The sequence below is a fragment of the Tiliqua scincoides genome, chromosome 3, assembly GCF_035046505.1.
Source record: "Tiliqua scincoides isolate rTilSci1 chromosome 3, rTilSci1.hap2, whole genome shotgun sequence".
NCBI classification, from domain to species: domain Eukaryota; kingdom Metazoa; phylum Chordata; class Lepidosauria; order Squamata; family Scincidae; genus Tiliqua; species Tiliqua scincoides.
The window spans coordinates 154,072,530-154,096,142 of NC_089823.1; the positions used below are offsets into that span (position 1 = coordinate 154,072,530).

The following is a 23,613-nucleotide window of genomic DNA, read 5'->3' on the forward strand; positions in this document are numbered from 1 at the left end:
AGCAGCTGTGCTCAAAGCACTCTGACCCATCCTTCCACCAAACACTGTATTTCAAATCTGCATTACTGTTATGCAAAATGCCCCTCTAGCACCTGTATTTGCCTCTATCCCCTGCAGGTCTGGGATTAAAAGCATTCTCTCTCTCAAATCACCACTTTGCCGATTTTCAAAAAAGCCTCAGCAAAAACACCCTGAACACCCACTGCAGAAAGTACCTGCAGCCACATCAACCTGCAGAGACATAAAGGCTAGTCAGGGAGAAGGCCTTCTCTGCAGCAGAGCATGTGGCATACACACAGAAAGTTCCAGGTACAATCCCCATTACTCCAGTTACAAGATCTCGGGGAGCAGGGTTGGAAAGGACTTCTCCCGCGTAGCCTGGACGTCTGCTGCCAGTCCAAGCAGACTACTGGGCTGATGCAGTATAAGACAGCTTCCTCTATGTTCAAAACCCCAATCCTCACTCTCTTTCCAAAGGCCCTGCCCATGTCCTATTACCATGCCCCCAGATGAACAATTAGAGAACAGAATGGCAGGGAAAGAGTCAAGCAAAGAGACTACCCAAAGAAAAGCCACCTATTCTGTCCACTGTGGGAGAAAGTTCTAGATGTAGCACAACCATGACTGAAGCTTTTGGGGTTTGCTTTTCGAAGCTGATGCTGTTTGAGGGCTTCCACTGCCTTCTTGCTCAAAACTTATAGATTTCAAAGTAGACACAATCACCAGCTAAAAACGGTTTTTTGAATTCTGATTGCTTGTCAAGTAGGGAGATTGTCTGGCCTGAAAGGGTAGGGCAGTGGTTCCCAAATGTTTCTGACCTGCGGTTCCCTTGACCTATTGGGCCATTGGCTGTGGCTCCCCATGAGATCTATAATCCTATACATTATAGATGGTGGAGGATTTGGAGGATTTTTTGTGAGGATTCTGTGGCTCCCCAGGTAGCCATGACTAACAGTTTGGGAACCACTGGGGTAGGGCCTATAAATGTAGCAGTGGATACGCAGCCTTTTACTGCAGTCACAGATGCCAGGATATGCACACACAGACACATATACCCCCTCAGAGCAGTACATCACTGGGTGTGCAGCAAGAGAGATCAGCATAAGAAAGGCAATTTGTAGATCTGAGCAATTCGTGCACAAAGGTGGCCCAGCTCCAACTGAAAGTATGCAATAAATACAAACATATTCAAGTCTCTGAGCTAACAAAAGAATCCTGGATTGCCTATCAAAAGCTTCCAAACACAGTAATACCATGCATGTATTTCTTGCCCTTGTAAATACATTATATATACATCCTTTATATATATATAAAGGATACATCACACCACACACTGAATCCATGAAAAAAACGCTTTGAAAAAGAGTTTGTATACTTATTGAGGTTGGTCTATAAAGTGTTCAGGAATGGGGGGAGAAGTATACAGCATTTGCATCAACACCTACCTAAAATGATTTTACTTCAATTTTATTGTGTCTAGAAGAACTCTATAAAATGTCTTCAAGGCAATTTAACTTTTTCTTCTTCTCCTTCTGGAATCACTGTCCTTCCTTAAGGCACGTTTCTCCATGATATTTATATATATAATTTTTTTTTTTAGAAACCAAAAGCACACATTCACCAACCAAAGTGAAGAGAAATAGCAATTCAGCAACATCTGGAAAAATTACTGCTGTTCTCGTGGCCCTTATTAATGCTGGGTCCTAAATAAACTCTCCACGAAATGGCAATGAGCTACGGCTTTGCTCCTGCCAGCGGTAGCGAAGCTGGGAGAGCGGTTTGTCCTCTAGGTTCTCAAATTCGGCAAAACCCAGATGGTTGAGGATCTCGTAGACTCCGGCCTTGGCTGCCACCTGAAAAGAAAAAAGGGGGAAATAGTCTGAGATGACCATGAAGTAGGAAAGGCAGCTCACACAAGCACAGGATTCCACACTGCAGGGATGACATCTTACATTCACTACCTGCATGAATGACCAGCATACTGAAAAAGGGATAGCAAGGCAGTTCTGGTTCCACAGGACACCCAAGAAAGCCCTGTCAAAGCAATTTGTGGGGATGGAGGACATGTCAAGTGTCCCTGGCATCAGGCAATTCTCTTGCTGCAGGGTATTGGAAAAAGACATTATATGTCATGGATTTAGCCTTCACCTCTTTTTCTGTCTGAGAGTAAAACTTGCACTTAATAAGTGGAAGTCTGTTGAAAAACACTGCTAAGTTTTCCTTGGAACAACTTCATTGATACGTCTGTTGCGCCAGCCAGTCTCCACACTACCCAGCAATGATCATGTCCACACTCATTAAGATTCAATGACATTACCACGTCAACTGCTCATTGTATTTACAAGGATGCAGGGATGTGATCAAGTCACTGAACCCAAGTCTCCAGTCAAGCCCGAGTCAGCAACCCCATGACTTGACTCATGACCCAGGAGAAATTTAAAGTCTTTTGAGTTGAGTCACAAGTCACTTTGTGAAAAGAGTTGAATTGTGAATCAAGGACTTCCCTGAGTAAAACTTCACAGCAAGAAACAAAACAAAAAACAAAACCAAGCTTAAGCCTTCCTCCTCCTCTCAACCTCATCTCCTGGAACCAAAACCTACCCTCCCAACACGTCTGCTTCTGCAGTTGGTCTGAATGCCAGCTTCCAGAACGCCCAGGAAGTCTCTGGCACGATGCGGAAGTGGCAAAAAGAAAAAAAGAAGCCCACACACACACACACAAGATAGGGACTTGTGACAGGAGTCTAGACATTTTGAGTCCCAGCTCTTTTTTAGAGTTTCCAGCCATGAATTGTGAGCCTAGTGTTCAAGTTGAGTCATCCTGAGTCAAGTGCCCATCCCTGCAAGCATGAAAGTTCTGGCATCCCAGGTGAGCTTTTTCAAAGCTCAGGGTTTGATCAGTATGCCCTTCACCCATCTGGAAGGAAGGAGGTAGATAGTGGCTGGTAGATACTGCTGGGGAGGAGGTAGCAATTGTGGTGCGTGTCGGCACCAACGACGTGGCTAAGTGTAGCCGGGAGGTCCTGGAGGCCAAATTTAGGCTATTAGGTAGGAAGCTGAAAGCCAGGACCTCAAAGGTAGTGAACTTAGAAGTGCTACCTGTTCCACACGCAGGGCCAGCAAGGCAGGCAGAGATCTGGGGTCTCAATGCGTGGATGAGATGGTGGTGTAGGGAGAAGGGGTTTAGATTCATTAGGCACTGGGGAACGTTTTGGGACAAGCGGGGCCTGTACAAGAGGGACGGGGTTCACTTGAACCAGAATGGAAACAGACTGGTGGCACATAACATGAAAAAGGTGGCAGAGCAGCTTTTAAACTTATCCCCAGGGGAAAGCCAACAGGAGCAGAGGGGCATCCGGTTCGGGACTCCTCATCCTTATGGGACGAGGACGGGGAGGTTAGAGAACAACAAGGTAAAGACAGAGTAGAAGAAATTGGGAATGGTAGCATGATGGGGTGTGATAGACGGTTTAGCATAATGAGAGGATGCAGGGACAAAGAAGCTAATAAGCAGCCCATCCTGGGGCATTCCATGTACAAATGCTCTTATGCAAATGCCCAAAGTCTCTGAGCAAAGATGGGAGAACTGGAATGTCTGGTGACAAGGAAAACATTGACATAGTGGGCATAACAGAAACCTGGTGGAATGCGGAGAACCAGTGAGATACCACAATCCCTGGCTATAAACTGTACAGGAGGGTCAGGGAGGGGTGTGTTGGAGGTGGGGTGGCCATTTATGTTAAGGAAGGGATAGAATTCAGCAAAGTAGAGATAGAAGGTGGGTCCGACTCCCAACACTGAATCTCTGTGGGTTAAATTACCAGGCCTGAGGAGCGATGTAATACTGGGGGCGTACTATCGTCCTCCAGACCAGAAACTGGAAGGGGACCTTGAAATGAGGAAACAGATCAGGGAGGTGACAAGGAGGGACAGGGTTGTAATCATGGGGGACTTCAATTATATAGACTGGGTCAATTTGTGTTCTGGTCACGAAAAGGAGACTAGATTTCTTGACATGCTAAATGACTGTGCCTTAGAGCAACTAGTCATGGAGCCCAAAAGAGGACAGGTGACTCTGGATTTAATATTGTGCGGTACTCAGGACCTGGTTAGAGATGTCAATGTTACTGAGACATTGGGGAACAGTGATCATGCTGTGATCCGTTTTGACATGCACGTCGGGAGAAGAATTCTGGGCAAATCTCTCACAAAAACCCTTGACTTTTGACGAGCAAAATTCCCTCAAATGAGGAGGCTGGTTAGAGGGAGGTTGAAAGGGAAGGTAAAGAGTCCAATCTCTCCAGAGTGCATGGAGGCTGCTTAAAACAATAGAGGCCCAGCAGAAGTGTATACCGCAAAGGAGGAAGGGCTCCACTAAGTCCAGGTGGGTGCCCGCATGGCTAACCAGCCAAGTTAGAGCGGCTGTTAAGGGCAAGGAAGCTTCCTTCCGTAAATGGAAGTCTTGCCCTAATGAGGAGAATAAAAAGGAACATAAACTGTGGCAAAAGAAATGTAAGAAGGTGATACGGGAGGCCAAGTGAGACTATGAGGAACACATGGCCAGTAGCATTAAGGGGAATAATAAAAGCTTCTTCAAATATGTTAGAAGCAGGAAACCTGCCAGAGAAATGGTTGGCCCTCTGGATGGTGAGGGAGGGAAAGGGGAGATAAAAGGAGACTTAGAGATGGCAGAGAAATTAAATGAGTTCTTTGCATCTGTCTTCACGGCAGAAGACCTCGGGCAGATACCGCTGCCCGAACGGCCCCTCCTGACCAAGGAATTATGTCAGATAGAGGTTAAAAGAAGATGTTTCAGACCTCATTGATAAATTAAAGATCAATAAGTTACCGGGCCCTGATGGCATCCGCCCAAGAGTTAGTAAGGAACTGAAGAATTGTTGCTGTTCTCTTGACTAAAATATGCAACTTGTCCCTCAAAACGGCCATGGTGCCAGAGGACTGGAGGATAGCAAATGTCACACCGATTTTTAAAAAGAAAAGGAGGGGCAACCCGGGAAACTATAGGCCGGTAACCTAACATCTATACCGGGTAAGATGGTGGAATGCCTCATCAAAGATAGAATCTCAAAACACATAGACGAACAAGCCTTGCTGAGGGAGAATCAGCATGGCTTCTGTAAGGGTAAGTCTTGCCTCACAAACCTTTTAGAATTCTTTGAAAAGGTCAACAGGCATTTGGATGAGGGAGAACCCATGTACATTATATATCTGGACTCTCAGAAGGCGTTCAAAACGGTCCCTCACCAGAGGCTACTGAAAAAACTCCACAATCAGGGAATTAGAGGGCAGGTCCTCTCCTGGATTGAGAACTGGTTGAAGACCAGGAAACAGAGTGGGTGTCAATGGGCAATTTTCACAATGGAGAGAGGTGAAAAGCGGTGTGCCCCAAGGATCTGTCCTGGGACTGGTGCTTTTCAACCTCTTCATAAATGACCTGGAGACAGGGATGAGCAGTGAGGTGGCTAAGTTTGCAGACGACACCAAACTTTTCTGAGTGGTGAAGACCAGAAGCGATTGTGAGGAGCTCCAGATGGATCTCTCCAAACTGGCAGAATGGGCAGCAAAATGGCAGATGCGCTTCAATGTCAGTAAGTGTAAAGTCATGCACATTGGGGAAAAAAATCAAAACTTCACATATAGGCTAATGGGTTCTGAGCTGTCTGTGACAGATCAGGAGAGAGATCTTGGGGTGGTGGTGGACAGGTCGGTGAAAGTGTCGACCCAGTGTGCGGCGGCAGTAAAGAAGGCCAATTCTATGCTTGGGATCATTAGAAAAGGTATTGAGAACAAAACGGCTAATATAATGCTGTTGTACAAATCGATGGTAAGGCCACACCTGGAGCATTGTGTCCAGTTCTGGTCGCCTCATCTCAAAAAGGACATAGTGGAAATGGAAAAGATGCAAAAGAGAGCGACTAAGATGATTACTGGGCTGGGGCACCTTTCTTATGAGGAAAGGCTATGGCGTTTGGGCCTCTTCAGCCTAGAAAAGAGACGCCTGAGGGGGGACATGATTGAGACTTACAAAATTATGCACAGGAAGGACAGAGTGATAGAGAGATGCTCTTTACACTCTCACATAACACCAGAACCAGGGGACATCCACTAAAATTGAGTGTTGGGAGAGTTAGGACAGACAAAAGAAAATATTTCTTTACTCAGCGTGTGGTTGGTCAGTGGAACTCCTTGCCACAGGATGTGGTACCAGCATCTGGCCTAGATGCCTTTAAAGGGGGATTGGACAAGTTTCTGGACGAAAAATCCATTATGGGTTACAAGCCATGATGTGTATGTGCAACCTCCTGATTTTAGAAATGGGTTATGTCAGAATGCAAGATGCAAGGGAGGGCACCAGAATGAGGTCTCTTGTTATCTGGTGTGTTCCCTGGGGCATTTGGTGGGCCTCTGTGAGATAGAGGAAGCTGGACTAGATGGTTCTATGGCCTGATCCAGTGGGGCTGTTTTTATGTTCTTATGAGGTACTGTCAATTCTCTAGTCTGTCCGTTGGTATCCTCCAGTCTCAGAAGACTATGGTATCGCGCTCTGAATAGTGGTTCCAGAACAGAGTCCTCTCCAGTGCGCGAAGCCTGGGTAAGGTAGATATGGAGGACAGACTATTACCCATGCAGCAAATCCCCCCTCTCCATGTCGCTGAAATGGTCCAATGGAAAGGCAGAAGCCAGTGTGGTTGGTTCCAGTGGTGTCGCAGGAGTTGCCAGAACGTGACTGTGTTCAGTCATGAACTGCCTCCGGGACTCCGGCTCTGGATTTTGCCTTGACCTCCTTTTCCATAACTGGATGTAGCCACAAGGCAGTGGAGGTTTGGGATCAGAGTTTTCCTTCTCTCAGATGAGCTGCCTTCCCAGGCTGACGAGTCCCATCTACCTGGTGGCTGTTTAGTCGCCTCTTATGACGAGTACAGCCGAACTGAGGGTCTATTCTTATCCCCCAGCCCCCAGGGGAAATCTGGGGAATCATCTCTAGTCTGATGATACTGAATATGTGGCACTGGCAAAGCTGAAGGTGTGTCCAGTGTGGTTGCTGTATGATGGGTAAAAGGAAGCATTTTAGACCCACCCCTGAATGGGGTAGCAACCAGGCAGAGAAGAGGGTGGATTAGGTCCAGGAAGGGGGTGGATTTGGTGGCAACCACAGCTGCCAAATCCAAATTGCCTTCACGGACCTGATCTGATAGACTGGGTCGTGAACTTGCACCAGCTATCTTGCTAACGCAGGTCTGAGTAGACCCCTCCACATTGGAGGCTTACTCAGAACTATAATTATACAGGGACTCCTCTCACTCCCGCTTGCCCCGTTTGGACTGAGGAGCAGGGCCTCCAAGAGGAATTTTATCAGGGGTTACAAATTTTCTTTTGGGCCCCTTTCCAAAGGGGTGGGAGGTGTGAAACAGAGCAGCGAAGAGTGATGAGAGGGATGGGCAGGATGGGGGGGGCAGGAAGCAAAATAGGGCAGGAGGAGGGTTGTTGGTGACAGCCAGAAGAGTCTTTGAAGCCCAGGTCTACTGGGCTTCCCAATGCAGAGTTCAAGTCTACCCACCTGCACAGCGTTAGCAAGTAGATAAAGTAATACAGAAAACCAAACACACTCTTAAGTCTCTCTAAATCTTTTAAATATAGAAAATCATTGCAGAAGGCATCATAGTATTTAGGCTCACACTAGAAGGGAAAGTGTCCTGTGCGGACCAAAACGTGCTTCTGCAGCAGCTGTAGACTTGCAGCTGTGTCCTTGAGCTCCTATACACTCCATGGTTGGCAGAGCCACAAGACAAAGAGCTACTGAAGCAGGTCAGTTTCCTCCCAGATTTGACACTATATTAATGAATGCCATGAATGCGTTCCTTGGCCCAGCAGATATGACTTGTAGCTGCTGCTGCTGCTGCCAGCTCAGCATCCCATGCAGTCAGCAAGTTTGGATGAGATTGGAAAATGTAAGATCCCAGGAAATTTCTGAGCTCCCTCCTTTGGCTCCTGGGCCTCCTTTTTGACTCTGGATCTGGGTACAAATTACCCCCTTTACCCCCCTCTCATGGGCCCTGCTGAAGAATCATTTTATTTGTTGCCACAAGCCACACCACCAAGACTAGCCCTAAAGAGAATGAGAGGAGCCACCAGTCTACACTTTGATGGTGTGGTTTGCGGCGTCAGGTAAACCAAATCTTCATGTCTTTCAGCCACAGACTCCTCCACCTGGAAGCCCCCTCCCAGATTACCCACCTGGTCTTTGCATCACTTTGTGGGAACTCTCTCCAGCCCCCTTCCCTACTAGTCAGTCTCCTCGACACCCAAACCTTTAATCTAAGAGTGAGAAAAGACTGATGACACATTGAAACCTAACAAAAGCTTGAATTGTAGCTATACGTGGAGCTAACGCACCCCTCCCCCAACATAACCTTTCTTGCTTTTCTGTATCTGGTGCTTAACCATTTTATAAGTCACTTCTTAGCTGTTTGCGTTAGCATTTGCAAGATTTGTTAGCTTTGGCACAAGGGCAGGCAAAAGTTACAATGTTGCCTTGTTGTTGCTAAAAAGCTCATGAAAAAGCAAAAAGCGGGACTGACAGCACTTGAGACCAAAGGCTCTTTTTAGCCACCTCTCTTAGAAGGACTCTTGAGCTTTCCCTGGAACTTCCCCAAAGATATGGACACACACATACATATACAATAACTGTATGAATGGATGGGGAGAAGGGAATGGGATGAATATACAACACAGGAATTGACCTTGCTGTTGCTGTATCAAGGTTGGGACTGTTACAATTGATCCATTTTCTCCTGATACCTGCACCCAGGGCCAGCATGTTGCTTCAGACCAAAGATCCCTCTAATTCTACACTCTCTAGCAGTGCCCAACCAGACAAACCCCAGGAAGCTCACAAACAAGGCATGGGAATCAGGGAGTGGCTATCTCTACTGTCCAAACATATGTGAAATGACCTTATATTGAGACAGACTGTGAGTTCATCTAGCTCAGTACTGTCTAGGCCAGGGGTGCCCAAACCCCGGCCCTGGGGCCACTTGCGGCCCTCAAGGCCTCTCAATGTGGCCCTCAGGGAGCTTCTAGTCTCCAATGAGCCTCCGGTGATTTGTTGGAGCCCACACTGGCCCGATGCAACTGCTCTCAGAGTGAGGACCTCTTGCGTGAGCTGTGGGATGAGGGGTCCCTCCACTGCTTGCTGTTTCACGTCTGTGATGCAGTAGCGGCAGAAAAGGAAAGGCCAGCCTTGCTTTGTGCAAGGCCTTTTATAGGCTTTGAGCAATTGCAAGACCTTCATTCACTTATATAAGTTCATCTTTAATATATTCATTTATGTAAACTTACGTAAATTTATTCAAATTTGAAATGTAAATTAATTCTTTTTTTTTCCCCGGCCCCCGACACAGTGTCAGAGAGACGATGTGGCCCTCCTGCCAAAAACTTTGGACACTCCTGGTCTAGGCCAGCAATTTTCAACCTTTTTCATTTCATAGCACACTGACAAGGCATACCATCAATTCTTTTATAACTGACAAGGCAAACTGCACTGCTGGCCAGGGGCTCACATCCCCCAATGGCCCTTCTAAGATATGATCTTTCCCCAAACTCCTATAGCACAGCTGCAGACTATTTATAGCACATCAATATACGTGGCATAGTGGCTGAAAATTGCTGATGTGAAAAGCTTAAGGAAGGGGTCCTACCAGAGACTGAATTTGGGACCTTTGCACCTGTGGGCAAAGCAGGTGCTCTGCCACTGAACTTTACTCCCTCACTTATGGTAATAGGAGGTATAGTGTCTCTGGATATGGAAGTCATAGCCATTCTAGCTAATAGCGGTGGATGGACTTGTTCTCGAGGATTTTGCTTTTAAAAGGCCCGTGGTCATCACAGCGTCCCAGGTTCAGTTCTTCATATCTCCAGCGAAAAGGGCTCAGACTGAAGACAGAGAAAGAAAACAGTGCCTTCCAAAAGGCAGCATTAGCCTGATTTAGTATAAGGTAGCACCTTCACTATTGCCCCTTTTACTTGCTGCCGCCAAAGTGTTGCTCAAGAATGTATGTGCACCTTGGTAGCCATATGAAGTGTGGAGCAATGGTGAACCTATGTGGGAGCTCAGAAACAGGTGCTGGTAAGGGACAGCCCAAATCCATCTTCAGCTATGCCAGTGGTTCTCAAACTGGGGCATCACGATGCCCCAGCCAGAGAGCTCTGCCCTCTGCCCCCTTAAGGGGCGGGGGGAGGCAGCGACGCGATCGCCAGAATCGTCTCGCTGTCGAGGGGCGCAGGTGCTTGCCTGGACTCACCACAGCCCGTAGCAGCCTTCTGGGAGTGTGGGGAGCCCCACGCCAGCCTCTGCAGGGCTTCCCAACATGTGGGGCAGTCAAAACAATAATCACAACCCACTTCCAGTTTCACAAACATAATCCACAAGTGGGTTGCAATCGTTATCTGCACTGCATGCTGGGGATCCCTGCGGAGGCTGGCATGGGCCTTCCCACACCCCCGGGAGGCTGCTGCAGGCTGTATTGAGTCCCGGCAAGCTCCTGCGCCCCTCGATAGTGATGCGATTCTGACAATCATGTTGCTGCCTCCCCCTCCCCCGCAAGAACTTACAGTGGGGCTCAAACTCCCTGCGAGTCTGAGAACTGCTGAGCTACGCAAAAGATAGCTATGTGCAACCTGATGTAATAGGAGGACCATAAAAAAAGCCTTGGCCTTTGGGATGCGCGCGTCCGTCAGCAACTGAACTACTGCCATTGGAAACTGGAGGAAACTTTTACTGCTAAGTGGCAGTATCAGACTTGAATGTAAAGAGTTAAAAAGGTTTTCTAAAGGCACCTGCAAATGAATGGCAATAAAATGCATTGTTTTGGAACCTAGAAGGAAAACAGGGATGCGTCCCATTCCTTCTCTCTGTGATTCAGAGATTAGAATTTAGGGCAACTGTGGCAAATAGATATGTTCAGAGTTCACAGTTATTTGCTTCACAACAAATGGAAACAAAGACGTGCCCTGTCCCCTCCCTCCCATACGAACAAATCCATGTCAAGGGTGGGGGGAGGGCAATTGGTTTATAAACATGAAAGAAAATGTTGTTTCTGGAACATTTCTGCCACATCTCCCCGACCCAACTCAAATATGTGCAAGGGAAGAGTCCAGAGACTACTTTGGAGCGTGTTTCATCTAGTCACGCTGCAGTGCATTAGATAAACATCAGCGTGTTTACGTTCCTCTTCATGCTTGTTCTTAAGCCAGTATTTCCTACCCAGGCCTTCCAAAAAGCAAGGTCCACAATGCTGCCCTGAAATTTTCATTCATAACTCGTCCATCCATCAAACCTCCAAAGCAAGCTGCCAGAGCATGACTCTGACCAGTAGAAATTATAAGTTAGGGAGATTCCATCTACCCACTGTGTTATGAAAAGAGATACTATCGACAAGCACAAGCGAGAAGGATTATTCCAATCATCCGAGCTCCCTAAAATTTAAAACAGTCAAAAAGGAAATGTGTTCCAGGGTTTGCAACTTGGACCACTCTCTATCTGGCAGTTTCTTACCTATTGGACTAATGAACCTTAGGCCACTCACCCTGCTTAATCAGGATTTGCTTCTCAGGTTTGTAGTGTTTCCCAGAAGGGATTAAAGGTGTGCAATATCAGCCCCTGTAAATTGGCAGGCAGCACAAAGCCTCTGAATTGGCCAAGCTGGGTCTAAAGACTAGAAGACTGGCAGATTCTACAGTGCTTGACCAGCTATACTTGAGGCTACCACTTCCTACTCCTGTCTATTTTCCACATCTCAGCTTCTCAAGGTCTAAATTTGAGTACAACTGCCCATGACCCTACAGGGTCCTAACAAATACTAGCATCTAACTGTTAGACTCAGTGGGGAGGAAAAAGTTGTTGGGGCAGTGGTAAACAGCAATGCTTCACCCTAACAGGAAAGACTCAATGGGTATGCACCACAGCAAGTCACCACAGGGACAACATGGCTTCCAAATGTTTTTAACATCCCATGACATAATGTCTTCATACCGCAAGATTAGAAAAATGGTTGCTACATGCTTATTTCATCTGTTTGATGGCACTGCAGACTCTTTCATATGGGCTCGTGTCAGTAAAGAGAACAGCGACACAGTTCTATGTCTCAAGAAATTTTGGTCAAAGCAAGAGAAAGGCCTCGACCTGTGCACCTCTGGGCGATGAACACCAGGAAATCAACCAGGTGTCATCACTCTCTGCGATCTCAGGTTCCATTCAACAGCACAGCAGTGCACTCTGGTTCCAATGTCACTTTCACTTCCAGCACAGGGCGAGTTCAAGTAGATAACATTCTTTCTTCCCCTACCCACCTCCTTAATGTTGTATATCGTTGACCTGGACAGAGTATCAGTAATGTTTCTCTCCCATTTCCCCTCCAGCTCCAACCCCTAGAAATGGGACGAATGGCCTTTTCCAGCCAGCCCCTTCCAACAAGAATGGCCAGGCTCTCTGATTGTAACCACAGTTGGCAGATGCCCCTTTCATCTCTCACCGGGGAGATCAAACATGCCAATATGCATTAGCAAAGCTAATTGAGACAGAGGAGGCGAGGTGCCATCACATGCCAGCCAGCAACTCCCTACTTGCAGCTTACACAAACAAGACAGGGAGAGAGAGAGAGAGAGACAAATCTTAAATGCACAGATAAAATGAGCCCAAGTCCCCCTCCCACTTTCCTCTGTCTGCACAGTTTCACCTTCTGTCATCACTGAGTCGCTATTCTGAACAGCAGCACTTTTCTTTTACAACTCCATTGCAGATTTAAAACACCAGAGCTACATTTCCAGTACAGTTAAGTCTACTTGGAGGTACCATTCCAATGTGCACACACAGCCTGCCTCCAGAGTTTGTGGTGGCTGCAGACCGGTCCATTAGTTTCATCGAACATCCAAAATCAGGCTGACAATCCGTGATGAATGTTGTGAATTCTACGTCAGCAATTTAATTCCCAGACAGGCACACCCTCACTTTTCCAAGGCATTATGACCGAAAACCTAGCATCTGGTCAGCAAGTGGGGTTAACGGAGGGCCATTCTGAGTGAGTCAGCCCCTCCAGGGAAACATCTGGCAAATCCACACAACCATCCATCCTCCACACTCTCCGCTGTCATTCAGGTTGGCAACTGAAGTCCAAATGGAAGCCCTCAGCAGATCAAACATACTTTAGAAGTTGCCAGCTGCTGATCCAAAGAAGTAACATTTGGTAGCGTTAAAGTGGTAGTTCTCACATTTATAGTTTACCTTATATTGAATCAGGGAATGCAATTTTCCTTAGCTACTTCTCTCAGGGCCAAATCCTATCCAACTTTTCAGCGTTGATGCAGTTGTGCCAAAAGGGAGTACGCTGCATCCTGCAGTGGGAGTGCAGTCACAGAGGCCTCCCCAAGGCAGGGAAACATTTGTTCTCTTACCTTCAAGGCTGCAATGCAGAACCATTGGTGCTGGAAAATTTGATAGGACTGGGCCCTTAGTTAGCCATCTTTCTCAAGGTGCAGCTCTTTTTAAATGCAAAAGATGATTCTCATCTACAAGTTGCTCAGAGGCATAGATGACAGACACATACATTTCAGAAACAGGGCTTCTTTTTTCCCCATCTCTGAAGGAGAAATTCAACCCAGAGCTGGCAGCAGGGCTGGCATGCCCTAGGGCTTCAGAGAAGAGCACCTCCTGCGCCTGCCTCCATTTGTTCAACTTTTGAATACCTTATTTTTACTGCATTTGTAGCCTCTTCCACGACTTTGATGCATGAGCTGCACGCATGAGTTATCCCTGCCATACAGGACAATAAATTTGCATGCATAAATCTGTAAGTCTGCATTTAATTCATGCCCCTCGATAAGCAAATAAAAACAAATTTGTTTTCTCTAATCTTGTCAAAACTTTGTAATTTTAAGAATAACTGAAATGTCTGGCACCCCAGGGGACTGTTGGGGTCGCATGCCCCTAAATCCAGGCCTGGTTAGCAGTTTTGTTGTAGAGCTCCGGTTGTCCAGGTCAAGCATATTCTTTCTTATACAATGGCCTTGCTTATAAAAAGGGACTCTGGGGCCAGCAAGGCTTTAGAAAAGCCACTGTTTCAGAGAGAGAGAGAGAGAGAGAGAGAGAGCGTGCATGTGTGTTAAGAACTGCCTTTAGAGGAAACTAACAGTGGTTTTCTCTTGGGAAAGAGTATTTCTGTGTACACCTCACTAAAGGGAAGCATTCAGCATTGATTTTTGTTCATGTACACTAGACATTCAGTGAGCTTTTAGATGAAAACACTGAAGGGCTAGAGAAAGTAGGGGGTAGGAGATTGAAATTTGCCTAGGAACATGTAGCTTTTAAAAGAGAGAAAGAGTCTGGGTGGGTGACATTAACACTCCCTTTACCTTTTAGAAAACTTTGCACTACAACCGCCTTTTTGTAAGCTCAAGCAAGCAATTGCTGGAAGAATTTATTATTCCCTCCCTTCAACTCCTCCCTGTGCTGCACCATCAGGATATCCGAGAAAGAGCAGAAAGGATTTTGTTTCTTCTTCTATCCCACACCTAGCACTTAAATTACAGAAGAGAAAAGGGGAGAGTGAGAACCAGAGGGAATGCTCTTTCTTTGACTCTGGTACCTTTGGCTAAAAGGAAAAAGAGGAAGCTTTTAAGTGCATTAAGGGGACCCAGTTCCCCCCACTCTTGCCTTTGAAATCTAATTACTACCTGTGGTAACACTCCCATCAGTCATTTTAAAAAAAATCCAAATGAACTGCATACTACAAGGGGCATGAAAGTTGACTGAGTGAACAGACCATGTGGTGTGCTCGCTATAGCCAGAAAGCCTTTCCTAGGCTATCACACTATCTTAACACACTATCTTAAACACATACAACATCTTGGAAACCACTGCACTTCTACATACATCCCTCTGACTGACTCCAGGAAGCTAAGACGGGAAATAATGACGGGACGAGAAGCCTCTCCAATGACCTTAAGGCCAAATCAGAGGCTATGCAAAATTTGTGTCTGCCACAGAAAACAGCAAACGTAGATCTATCTCTTCCTTCTCAGCACAAGAACAGCATTCTTCAAACTGTGGGTTGGGACCCACTAGGTGTGTCACGAGCCAATTTCAGGTGGGTCCCCATTCATTTCAATGTGTATTTTATTTTTAATATGTTGGACTTGGTACTAACATGGTATGTGACTGCATTTGGGGAAATGCCACTGATGTGTACTTTTAATAGGTTACAGCGTATATCAGCCATTTTCAACCACTGTGCTGTGGCACACTGGTGTGCCACGAGTGGTCCACAGGTGTGCCACAGGAATTTGGGGGGAAGGTCATTTATTAATAGGGCCAATGGGAGATGTGAGCCCCCACTGGCAGCATGGTGTGCCTTGTCAATTGTCAAAAACCTGGTGGTGTACCTTGACAATTTTAGTGCCTTGTCAGTGTGCGGTGAGATAAAACAGGTTGAAAATCACTGACGTATATGCTTCTAACAATCACAGGGCAACACACATTTTGCTTCCTTATACGTTACACCAATTCCTAGGTATATTTGGGGTGTTGATTCCAAAAATGGCATCCATTTTGCCCTATCACATCTAGTTTTGGAGACACGGCATAGCCTCTTTAGTGAATGGTTCAAGCAGCTTCCTCATGAGGAAGCCTACACCAAGGCTTCCTCATGAGGAAGCTGCTTGAACCATTCACTAATGAGGCTATACTATATCTTCAAAACTAGACGTGATACGGCAAAACAGATGCCATTTTTGGAATCGGCACCCCAAATTCATATCAAACAACCATAAAGTTTGGGAAAAACTTTTCTGACTCTCAATTTTGTAGGCCTGTGTAGTCAATGGTGCTTACTCCCAGGTAAGTGTGGTTCGGTCTGCAGCCTTTGGGATGTTTGGGGAATTGTTCAGATTAGCAACTGCTTCAGAGGGTTAGGAGGGCTCTTCTTTATTTTAAATAAATTTTTAAACTTATTGTAGATTTTTAATTTTCCTTAATTTAATTCCAGGCTTGGGATCATTAGAAAAGATATTGAGAATAAAATGGTTGATATTATAATGTCATTGTACAAATCGATGGTAAGGCCATACCTGGAGTATTGCGTCCAGTTCTGGTCATCACATCTTAAAAAGGACATAGTGGAAATGGAAAAGGCGCAGAAGTGAGTAACCAAAATGGTTACTGGGCTGGGGCACCTCCCTTACAAGGAAAGGCTATAGCGTTTGGGGCTCTTCAGTCTAGAAAAGAGGCGCCTGGGGGGGCATGATTGAGACATACAAAATTATACAGGGGATGGATAGAAGAGAGATGTTCTTTTCCCTCTCACACAACACCAGAACCAGGGGACATCCACTAAAATTGAGAGTTAGGACAAACAAAACATTTCTTTAATTGGTCTGTGCAACTCCTTGCCACAGGATGTGGGGATGGCATCTGGCCTGGACGCCTTTAAAGGAGGATTTAAGGAAACTGGAGGAAAAGTACACCAGAGGTTACAAGTCATGATGGGTATGTGCAACCTCCTGTTTTAGAAGTAGGCTACCTCAGAATGATGGATGCAAGGAAGTTACACCAGGATGCAGGTGTCTTGTCTTGGGTGCTCCCTGAGGCATCTGGTGGGCCATTCTGAGATACATGAAGCTGGACTAGATGGGCCTTTGGCTTGATCCAGCTGCGTTCTTATGTTTGTAATTTTGTCATATGGGAGGGAGTTAAAAATTTTCCTGTTTGATGATGTTATTTCAGGCCATGATATCATTTCCAGGTCAATGACAGCACTTCCAACGGGTCCCAACAGATTGCAACATTACAGTTTTCTCTGGGAGTAACGATGCTGCTGCTAAGTGGAAATAAGACCTCATTTGCCCTCACAGGAAGCAGTCAATTATGGGGTGTATCAGGTCATGGGCAAATTCTCTTGAGAAGCAACATACCTAGTATAATATATTTTGGTCCTCTCAGTCTCACTGAAATGTTCTGGCAAAAGCCACAAGGATAGAAAGAGGATGCTGCACCAATTTGACTGACCCAGTATAGATATGCATCTTGGATATCTATCCTAGACCAACTAGGACACACACACTTGGGTGTTTGTAGAAAGACATAGATATGTCAACACCACTTATTTCAGGAATCATTGCTATACAATGCCACAAGCATACAGCAGCCTTTTGCACCTCTTGCTAAAGAGGCCAATTCAATGTATTGCGTATGACTTAATAGTGAGAAGCAGACAGACCATTCTACCAGCCAACAGCATTCCTGGCCATCTCGGTTCTCTGTGCACACAAAACCTGCAAATGTCCACATGGAAGGAGACCACCCCTGTTCAACCGACTTTGCTGTCTGCCTCTACAAACTCTTCCAAGTTGCAGTGGGGTGACAGCAGCACAGAAAGAGTTGATTGCCTGTGGACAAGAAAGGGAGGAGGCCAAAGGCCCAAAGAAAGGAAGACCTCAGAAAAAGGCCTTTTGTGCTTGGGAAAAAGAGGGAGAAGGAGGATGCTTTCAAGGGGTTGCTTTGATACCTCCTGAAAGGGGCGGGAAAGAGACTATGTCTCACTGGCAAACAATGTAATGGATTGCAGCTGATCTCCCTCATTTCCCCTATGTGACCCTGTCCCGGGGGAGGGTGACCTAGCCCAGCCTTGAAGAGCTGGATGATTTCCTGTCCTGTTTATTTAGAGAGGTGCAAATGACCACCACCATCTCAAGGCAAGACATTCATTTCTGATAGTGGGGGGGGGAATGGGGGGAATTGCCTTTTTGATAGATACATTTCATGAGTATGGAAGCTAAGCTACTTCCAAGGCAAACAATAACTTAAACACACGGACACACAAACGTGTAGATGCACACAACATGGGGGGGGGGGAGATTTAAAAACAAAACTGAAAATAATAAGTTTATATGCCATGTTTTATACCCTTGTGTATTTAAAGATCTGCACAGCACTACAGAAACCAAGGAGTGTTAATTGATTCTGCTTGTTCTCTCCACTGTACAGCACTGATGGTCTGTACTGGTATTCTGTACTCACTGTCCAGTGCAAACTAGAGTAAAACAGGTTACAAAAGTCATCAATAAATTGTGCCTAAGGATACTGGCACAATTTGGTCACACTTCCATATCTCTGCATGAATTGCTAGAGAAATGCAGCCATTACTGTCAGAAAGGTAGGCTGGGCCAGTCGGTCTCCCGTCCCTGGCACGACCCAGGTTTATCTAAGAAAAACATTCTCTTATTACAGTTGCTGAGCTCCCTGCAGCGAAGGAGAGGGGGAGAAGTAGAAGAGAGCATCAAAGTGGTAAGAGCTGATGAATCAGCTGTAATCTGTGAAAAATGCTCATAAATTCCATTCCCTTCTGTGTACAGTACGTCCACCTGACCAGACTGCATAGAGATTAATTCACCAAGACACAGACAGTATGAAGCAGTTTTGTGGAGAGCACACAGTTGGAAACAATAGAGTTGTGGGCTCTGCTGGTGCATTCTTATCACCAGCCCAGAGGAATCTTTCCCCCACCTCCATATGCATCATCAATAAAACCATGATGTTATTTCACAATTCACAGTAGACAGTGGAGATGAGAGAAGAAGGAAAAGAAAAGGGAAAACAAGCAGTCTGCTTTTGGGTTTCAGACACTAGGCCAGCACAGGACTGGTAAATGCTAAAACGCAGAATGAAAATACCTGTCAGCATACAGTCCTATTAACCGAGCCTTTGCTGTGCTTTTCCCTTCAAGCAAACCCCTCAACACCTCACCAGGAACAGCCCATCCATGAAGCTGACTGAAAGGCCATTTTGAGTGGTGGGCTGTGGGACTGAAAAACCACTTTGAGTGGTGGGCAGGGTGTATCCCCAGATCCTGTGCCTGCTCACCACCTCCCCCAGCTTGACATTTGCCTAGCCAACCCCCATCTTCTTGCTTGCTCCTTGGAGAGCACACAAAAGAAAGATAGGGTGGGCTGAGCTACATTCTCCTTCAGCACCACTTCCAAAAGTTACAGCAGCAGTGCAGAAGGAGAAGGTAAGGGCCACTGCTACCCAGTTCCTGATGGCTCTCCTAGGAGGAGAGGAGGAGGACAGGCACCGGAAGGATTGCTGCCTCTTTACCTCATCCTTTGCCTGATGTGAGGAAAGAACAGCTCCCAGAGCCCCACCCTATGCAGTTTTGAAGAAGTGCTGCATGGCAAGGAGGAAGAGCAACAGTGGTGGCAATGGTGCCAAAATGGCCACCGCTGCATCCCATGGGGCTGGGAAGCAGCATCAGGTCTATGCTGATGGATCTCCTCAGATCTGTGCCACTACTGAGTGGGCACAGATTCCCTGGCCAGGAAGGGGGGTTGGGATATGGCAGCAGGGCCTGCTGCCATCTCCACCCCCTCCCTGCTCCCTCTCCACAGCCAGCCTTACCATTCTGTTGCCTAGTGCTCACCTGGAGCTCCAAGCAGTATTCATTCGTCCTCTGCTCAGCACCGGTTCGGTGTGGGCTCATGCCTTATGGCATGCTTGTGACACTGCACGCCGCCGCTGTGTCAGCATGGGCCTGTTAGGGTCGGGCTCTGAGCCAAAGGAAAATTTAGTGTGGACAGCTCCACAAGAAAATTTCATCTTTTCTTCATTGCTTAGTGAATCAGATTGTATGAGAGAGAGAGAGAGAGAGAGAGAGAGAGAGAGAGAGAGAAATGGCAGGGAGTTCATATACGGACAAACCACAGTTTTTTCCTTCCAGGTTAAAATTAGATGGCATCAAACCAGAGTGCCTCAGGAAGACTAGCAGGAGGCAACACACACAATAGTACTTGTGGGAATGCTGGAGAAAGCAAGAAAGGATAACAATGTGGGAGGTGCACACACACATACATACACAAGCAGAGGAAGTGACAAGGGGACAGAACTGGAAACACAGCCAAGGAGCAAGCAGCAGAGGAGACCGATATTTGGGAGGGAGAATATGACAGGGTTGCAGGACGAGACAGAGAGGTAGAGAAGCCTAGATGTATTGCATGGCTTCCTTCCAGCCCAAAATGTTTCTTTTTTAAGCAAGTGACTGGGAGCTTTAAACATAACTAGCTAAAGAATAGGTCATGAGGCCCCTCAGTCTCCTGTCTGAGAAATTCTCTTCCAGGAAGCAGCACTATGGAGATGTCATCAAGTTGTTGGTTCCACCTATCATCTTGTCACTGTCCCAGAGAGAATGTGACATTCTGCTCTCCTTTTCGTTTGGCACCTGAAGTACTCCATGCATTTCATTATTTACAGTTACTTGGAGCAAGGGTTGGCAGTCAACATACTAGTATTCATGAACAAATTGTGTTATCTTGACCTGCAGGCATTAAAGGAGTCCTGCATATACCTCAAAGAGGTCTTTCGAATGGTATCTTGGCAAGCATACTTCAAATCCAGTCCAATCAACCCCCTCTCCATTCCTTGTGTCATGAGATGGGGGTAGGCTTTTTGCTATACTGTGCAGAAGAGGCAAACTAAAGTACAGGCCTAGTTCTAACCCAGACCTTCTAGGCCTGCCCACTCCTGCCCAGGCATACATCAAGCCCCTGCTGCCCATTTCACTTGAGGCATCTATACTATAGGTTGGTCAGTTTTGATCTAATCGGGTCCCATCCACACGTCCCCCAGTTCACAAAGCCTATTATGTACTTAAGCAGACCCAGCAGATTCCTGATCCAATCTGCTTTGGGAAGCTTCCAGAGAAAAAGACCATAGATTCTTTATTCCACAACTGAATTGCTTCAAAGCATCTGTGGAAATATCTAGATCCGTTCTCTTTTCAGATTTATACTGATGACTTACTGCCATTGGGTGAATACGGTTAACCTATGGGTACAAGCACACTTCAGTCTGCGAATATAGGCAACCATTTACCAAACAGTAACTTATGACAGGCATGTAGCTGCTCAGTAAGCCAGTCCTCCAGATTGTTCTGTCTACCAGAAAGGAACATTCTTCTGCACAGTCCTCTAGTCCTCTGGGGCTGAGGACTAGAGACCTGAGGAAGTCAGGCACCATGGCTTCATTTAACATAGTCCTGTCTCCTCTGGTTTGCAACAGTTTTCAAAAGTTTTCAGCAGTGATCCTTCCTCAAAAGCCTTTTGGTTGAAACGGTGAAGATTTGAACCTTGATCTCTTCCCCAAAACAGCTCATAGTCTCCATGCAGAGGAAGGTAGAATCTTGGTCCATCAATAGCTCCCCCCCCCCCCCGCCCAACAAAGTGCTCTTCAAAGTGGGTCAGTTTGCAAAACAAGCTGTTGACCAAGAGCATGCCTACCTCCAGCTGCTGAGGCGGTGGGCTTGTAGCCAGAGCCTCTTCACAGCTTCCGGTCAACTGAAGTCACTTACTACTGGAGCTTGCTCTCCTTCACCAAAGATGACTAAATAGAGTTACTCAGAGAATAATGAATCAAAACATAAGAAAACAGCTGTTTTCCCTGGGAACAAATCCTGATGGAATGCAATGGCTAAGGTTTTTCTTCCCTTTTGAATCTGAACAGCAGCACAGGATGTGACAGAAGGGGGGGAATTGTCTTAGGGCCTGCAAAGGCTCTCTTTGAAAGCTGGGTGGATAGTTAGCAGTAGCTATGAACAACTGTTGAAACCAAGAGGCAGAAACATGGACTTGGGTAACAAAAACCAAAGTCTTTAAAATGCTGCTCCCATAGACGTTACCACCCACTACCCAATTGCTAATTGGGTAAGAGGCACTTTTTCAAGCAGTTGCTCCTTTCTTTAGCAGGGAGAGAGTAACTGGCCCACCTCACCCCAGCAGTGTCTGTTCTAGTGGCTGCCTGCTGGTGTTCTTTTGCATCTTTTAGATTGTGAGCCCTTTTGGGACAGGGAGCCATTAGTTTTTTTATTTTTCTCGGTAAACTGCTTTGTGAACTTTAGTTGAAAGGCGGTATATAAATACTGTTAATAACAACAACAATAATACACTTTTAAGGTAATGATGAATTTAATTATCTTTACAATTGATGTTATCACAATTATGCCACTGTAAATACAGATCATCAACACAGATAATAACTAATTTTAATGGAAAACTGTGTTGCATTGATACTGCTTTGCACATCAGTACAAGGCTGTGGCAAATGGATCACAAATGAGAACCAAGGCACTTGGGTGCAGCCTATGGTTCACTGGACTCTCCCAATCTGAATGCCAGGACTGCAATTTCTTGAGCCAGGCAAAAAAAAAAAAATGACAGCTGTGAATATTTTTTTAATGGCAGTTAAGAGGCAAAGGCTCAGAAAACATCCAGCAGATTAAAGAACCACCACCACAAATCAATATGCTTTAAACTTCTCAGTGCATTTCATGGCTGTTAATGGGCCAGCGCAAGGGTTTAACAGCAAGATCAAAAACTCTGCAGTGTATCTGTCATACATTTTATATATATGGTGGGCCCGCACTAGCCACAGGTCTCGTATCCCTGGATTTAGCCAACCATGAATTGAAAATATATTTTTTTAAAAAAAATTGGGATTCCCTGCTGTAGCCTCCCACCATTTCACAGATCTCCCTCCAGCACTCACATCTTGTTTGCAAATTACGCAATTCAATATCATTTTATTGGTGGACTTGGGCATTCACTTTTTTGGTATTTCCCCAGAGCCCCAGAACCAAATCTCCACAGATACCATGAGGCCACTGAATATGTGAATGATTTACCCAACATAGCAAAAAAGGAAACTGCCAGTTATGACTTAGGGCACAACTAGATGAGACAGCAGGAGATTGTGATGGGATCCTTTAAGGCAACATTCAATCACAGGAGATTATATGATTACCTCTGTGGGGCAAACAGCTCCAGGAAGGCAATTTGGATCTGGAATTGGCTCAGATGAAAAAGGTGGAAGAAATGAAAATGTGCCCTCTGCCAGGACCATGGACACATCTGAACTGGGCCCACCCTATGACTGCATTTAGCCTTTCAAAAGACAGCATGAGTCTCAGTCACAGATACGTTGCCATCTATCAAGATAGCCTTGAAAGAGTTATTCAGTTCCCAGCTCTGAACAGGGGAGGTTAGTTTTGTGCATTGTGGGTGGCTGGAGGGAAGGTAAACACAAGAGTATACACACCCTTGTTCATGAGATGCTGGTAGCACTACCTGGCCCTGAACAAGCTGACTGCTCATTGGAAATGAGAACATTTGTTCACCTTTCAGACAAGTCCAGCATAGCTCATTCAGCACAGCCTCAGATCTACAAACAAGTGCAATTTATGCCTTCAAAATGCTCACTGCTGGTGCTGGGAGAGTGCTTACCTCATTCATCCAGACACTGAACGGCCTCTGCCAGGAGTCCTTTTTTCCCAGATGAAGGTATGCATTGAACAGGATGAGATAGATGTAGCGTTCCAAGTACTGCAAACTCCTCAGCTGCAATGTCCGCCTCTCCTTCGCCTCCTTTGCTGTTTTCCCCTGAAAATCAGTAATTTACTTGCTTCAGTGCTGGCAGCAAAAGGTGGAGTTGTCCTGCAAGTCTTAGGCCACTCAGGCTGGCATACCTGCTTTCTCTCAACATAGCACTAAAGAAATCAA

The 23,613-nt window shown here is 46.0% G+C and overlaps 1 protein-coding gene across 2 annotated transcripts in view; it reads right to left on the bottom strand.

Moving 5' to 3' along the window:
- Positions 1-1,235: 1,235 nt before the first annotated feature.
- PALD1 (phosphatase domain containing paladin 1) overlaps positions 1,236-23,613 on the bottom strand; it is a 130,782-nt gene continuing 108,404 nt past the window's right edge. For both annotated transcript variants that reach the window (XM_066622259.1, XM_066622260.1), the window contains exons 19-20: positions 23,338-23,493; positions 1,236-1,853 (exon numbers count right to left, since the gene is read on the bottom strand). In XM_066622259.1, the coding sequence (XP_066478356.1) occupies positions 1,704-1,853; positions 23,338-23,493 (306 nt within the window). In that variant the 3' untranslated portion in view covers positions 1,236-1,703. The remainder of the gene's footprint in view (positions 1,854-23,337; positions 23,494-23,613) is intronic.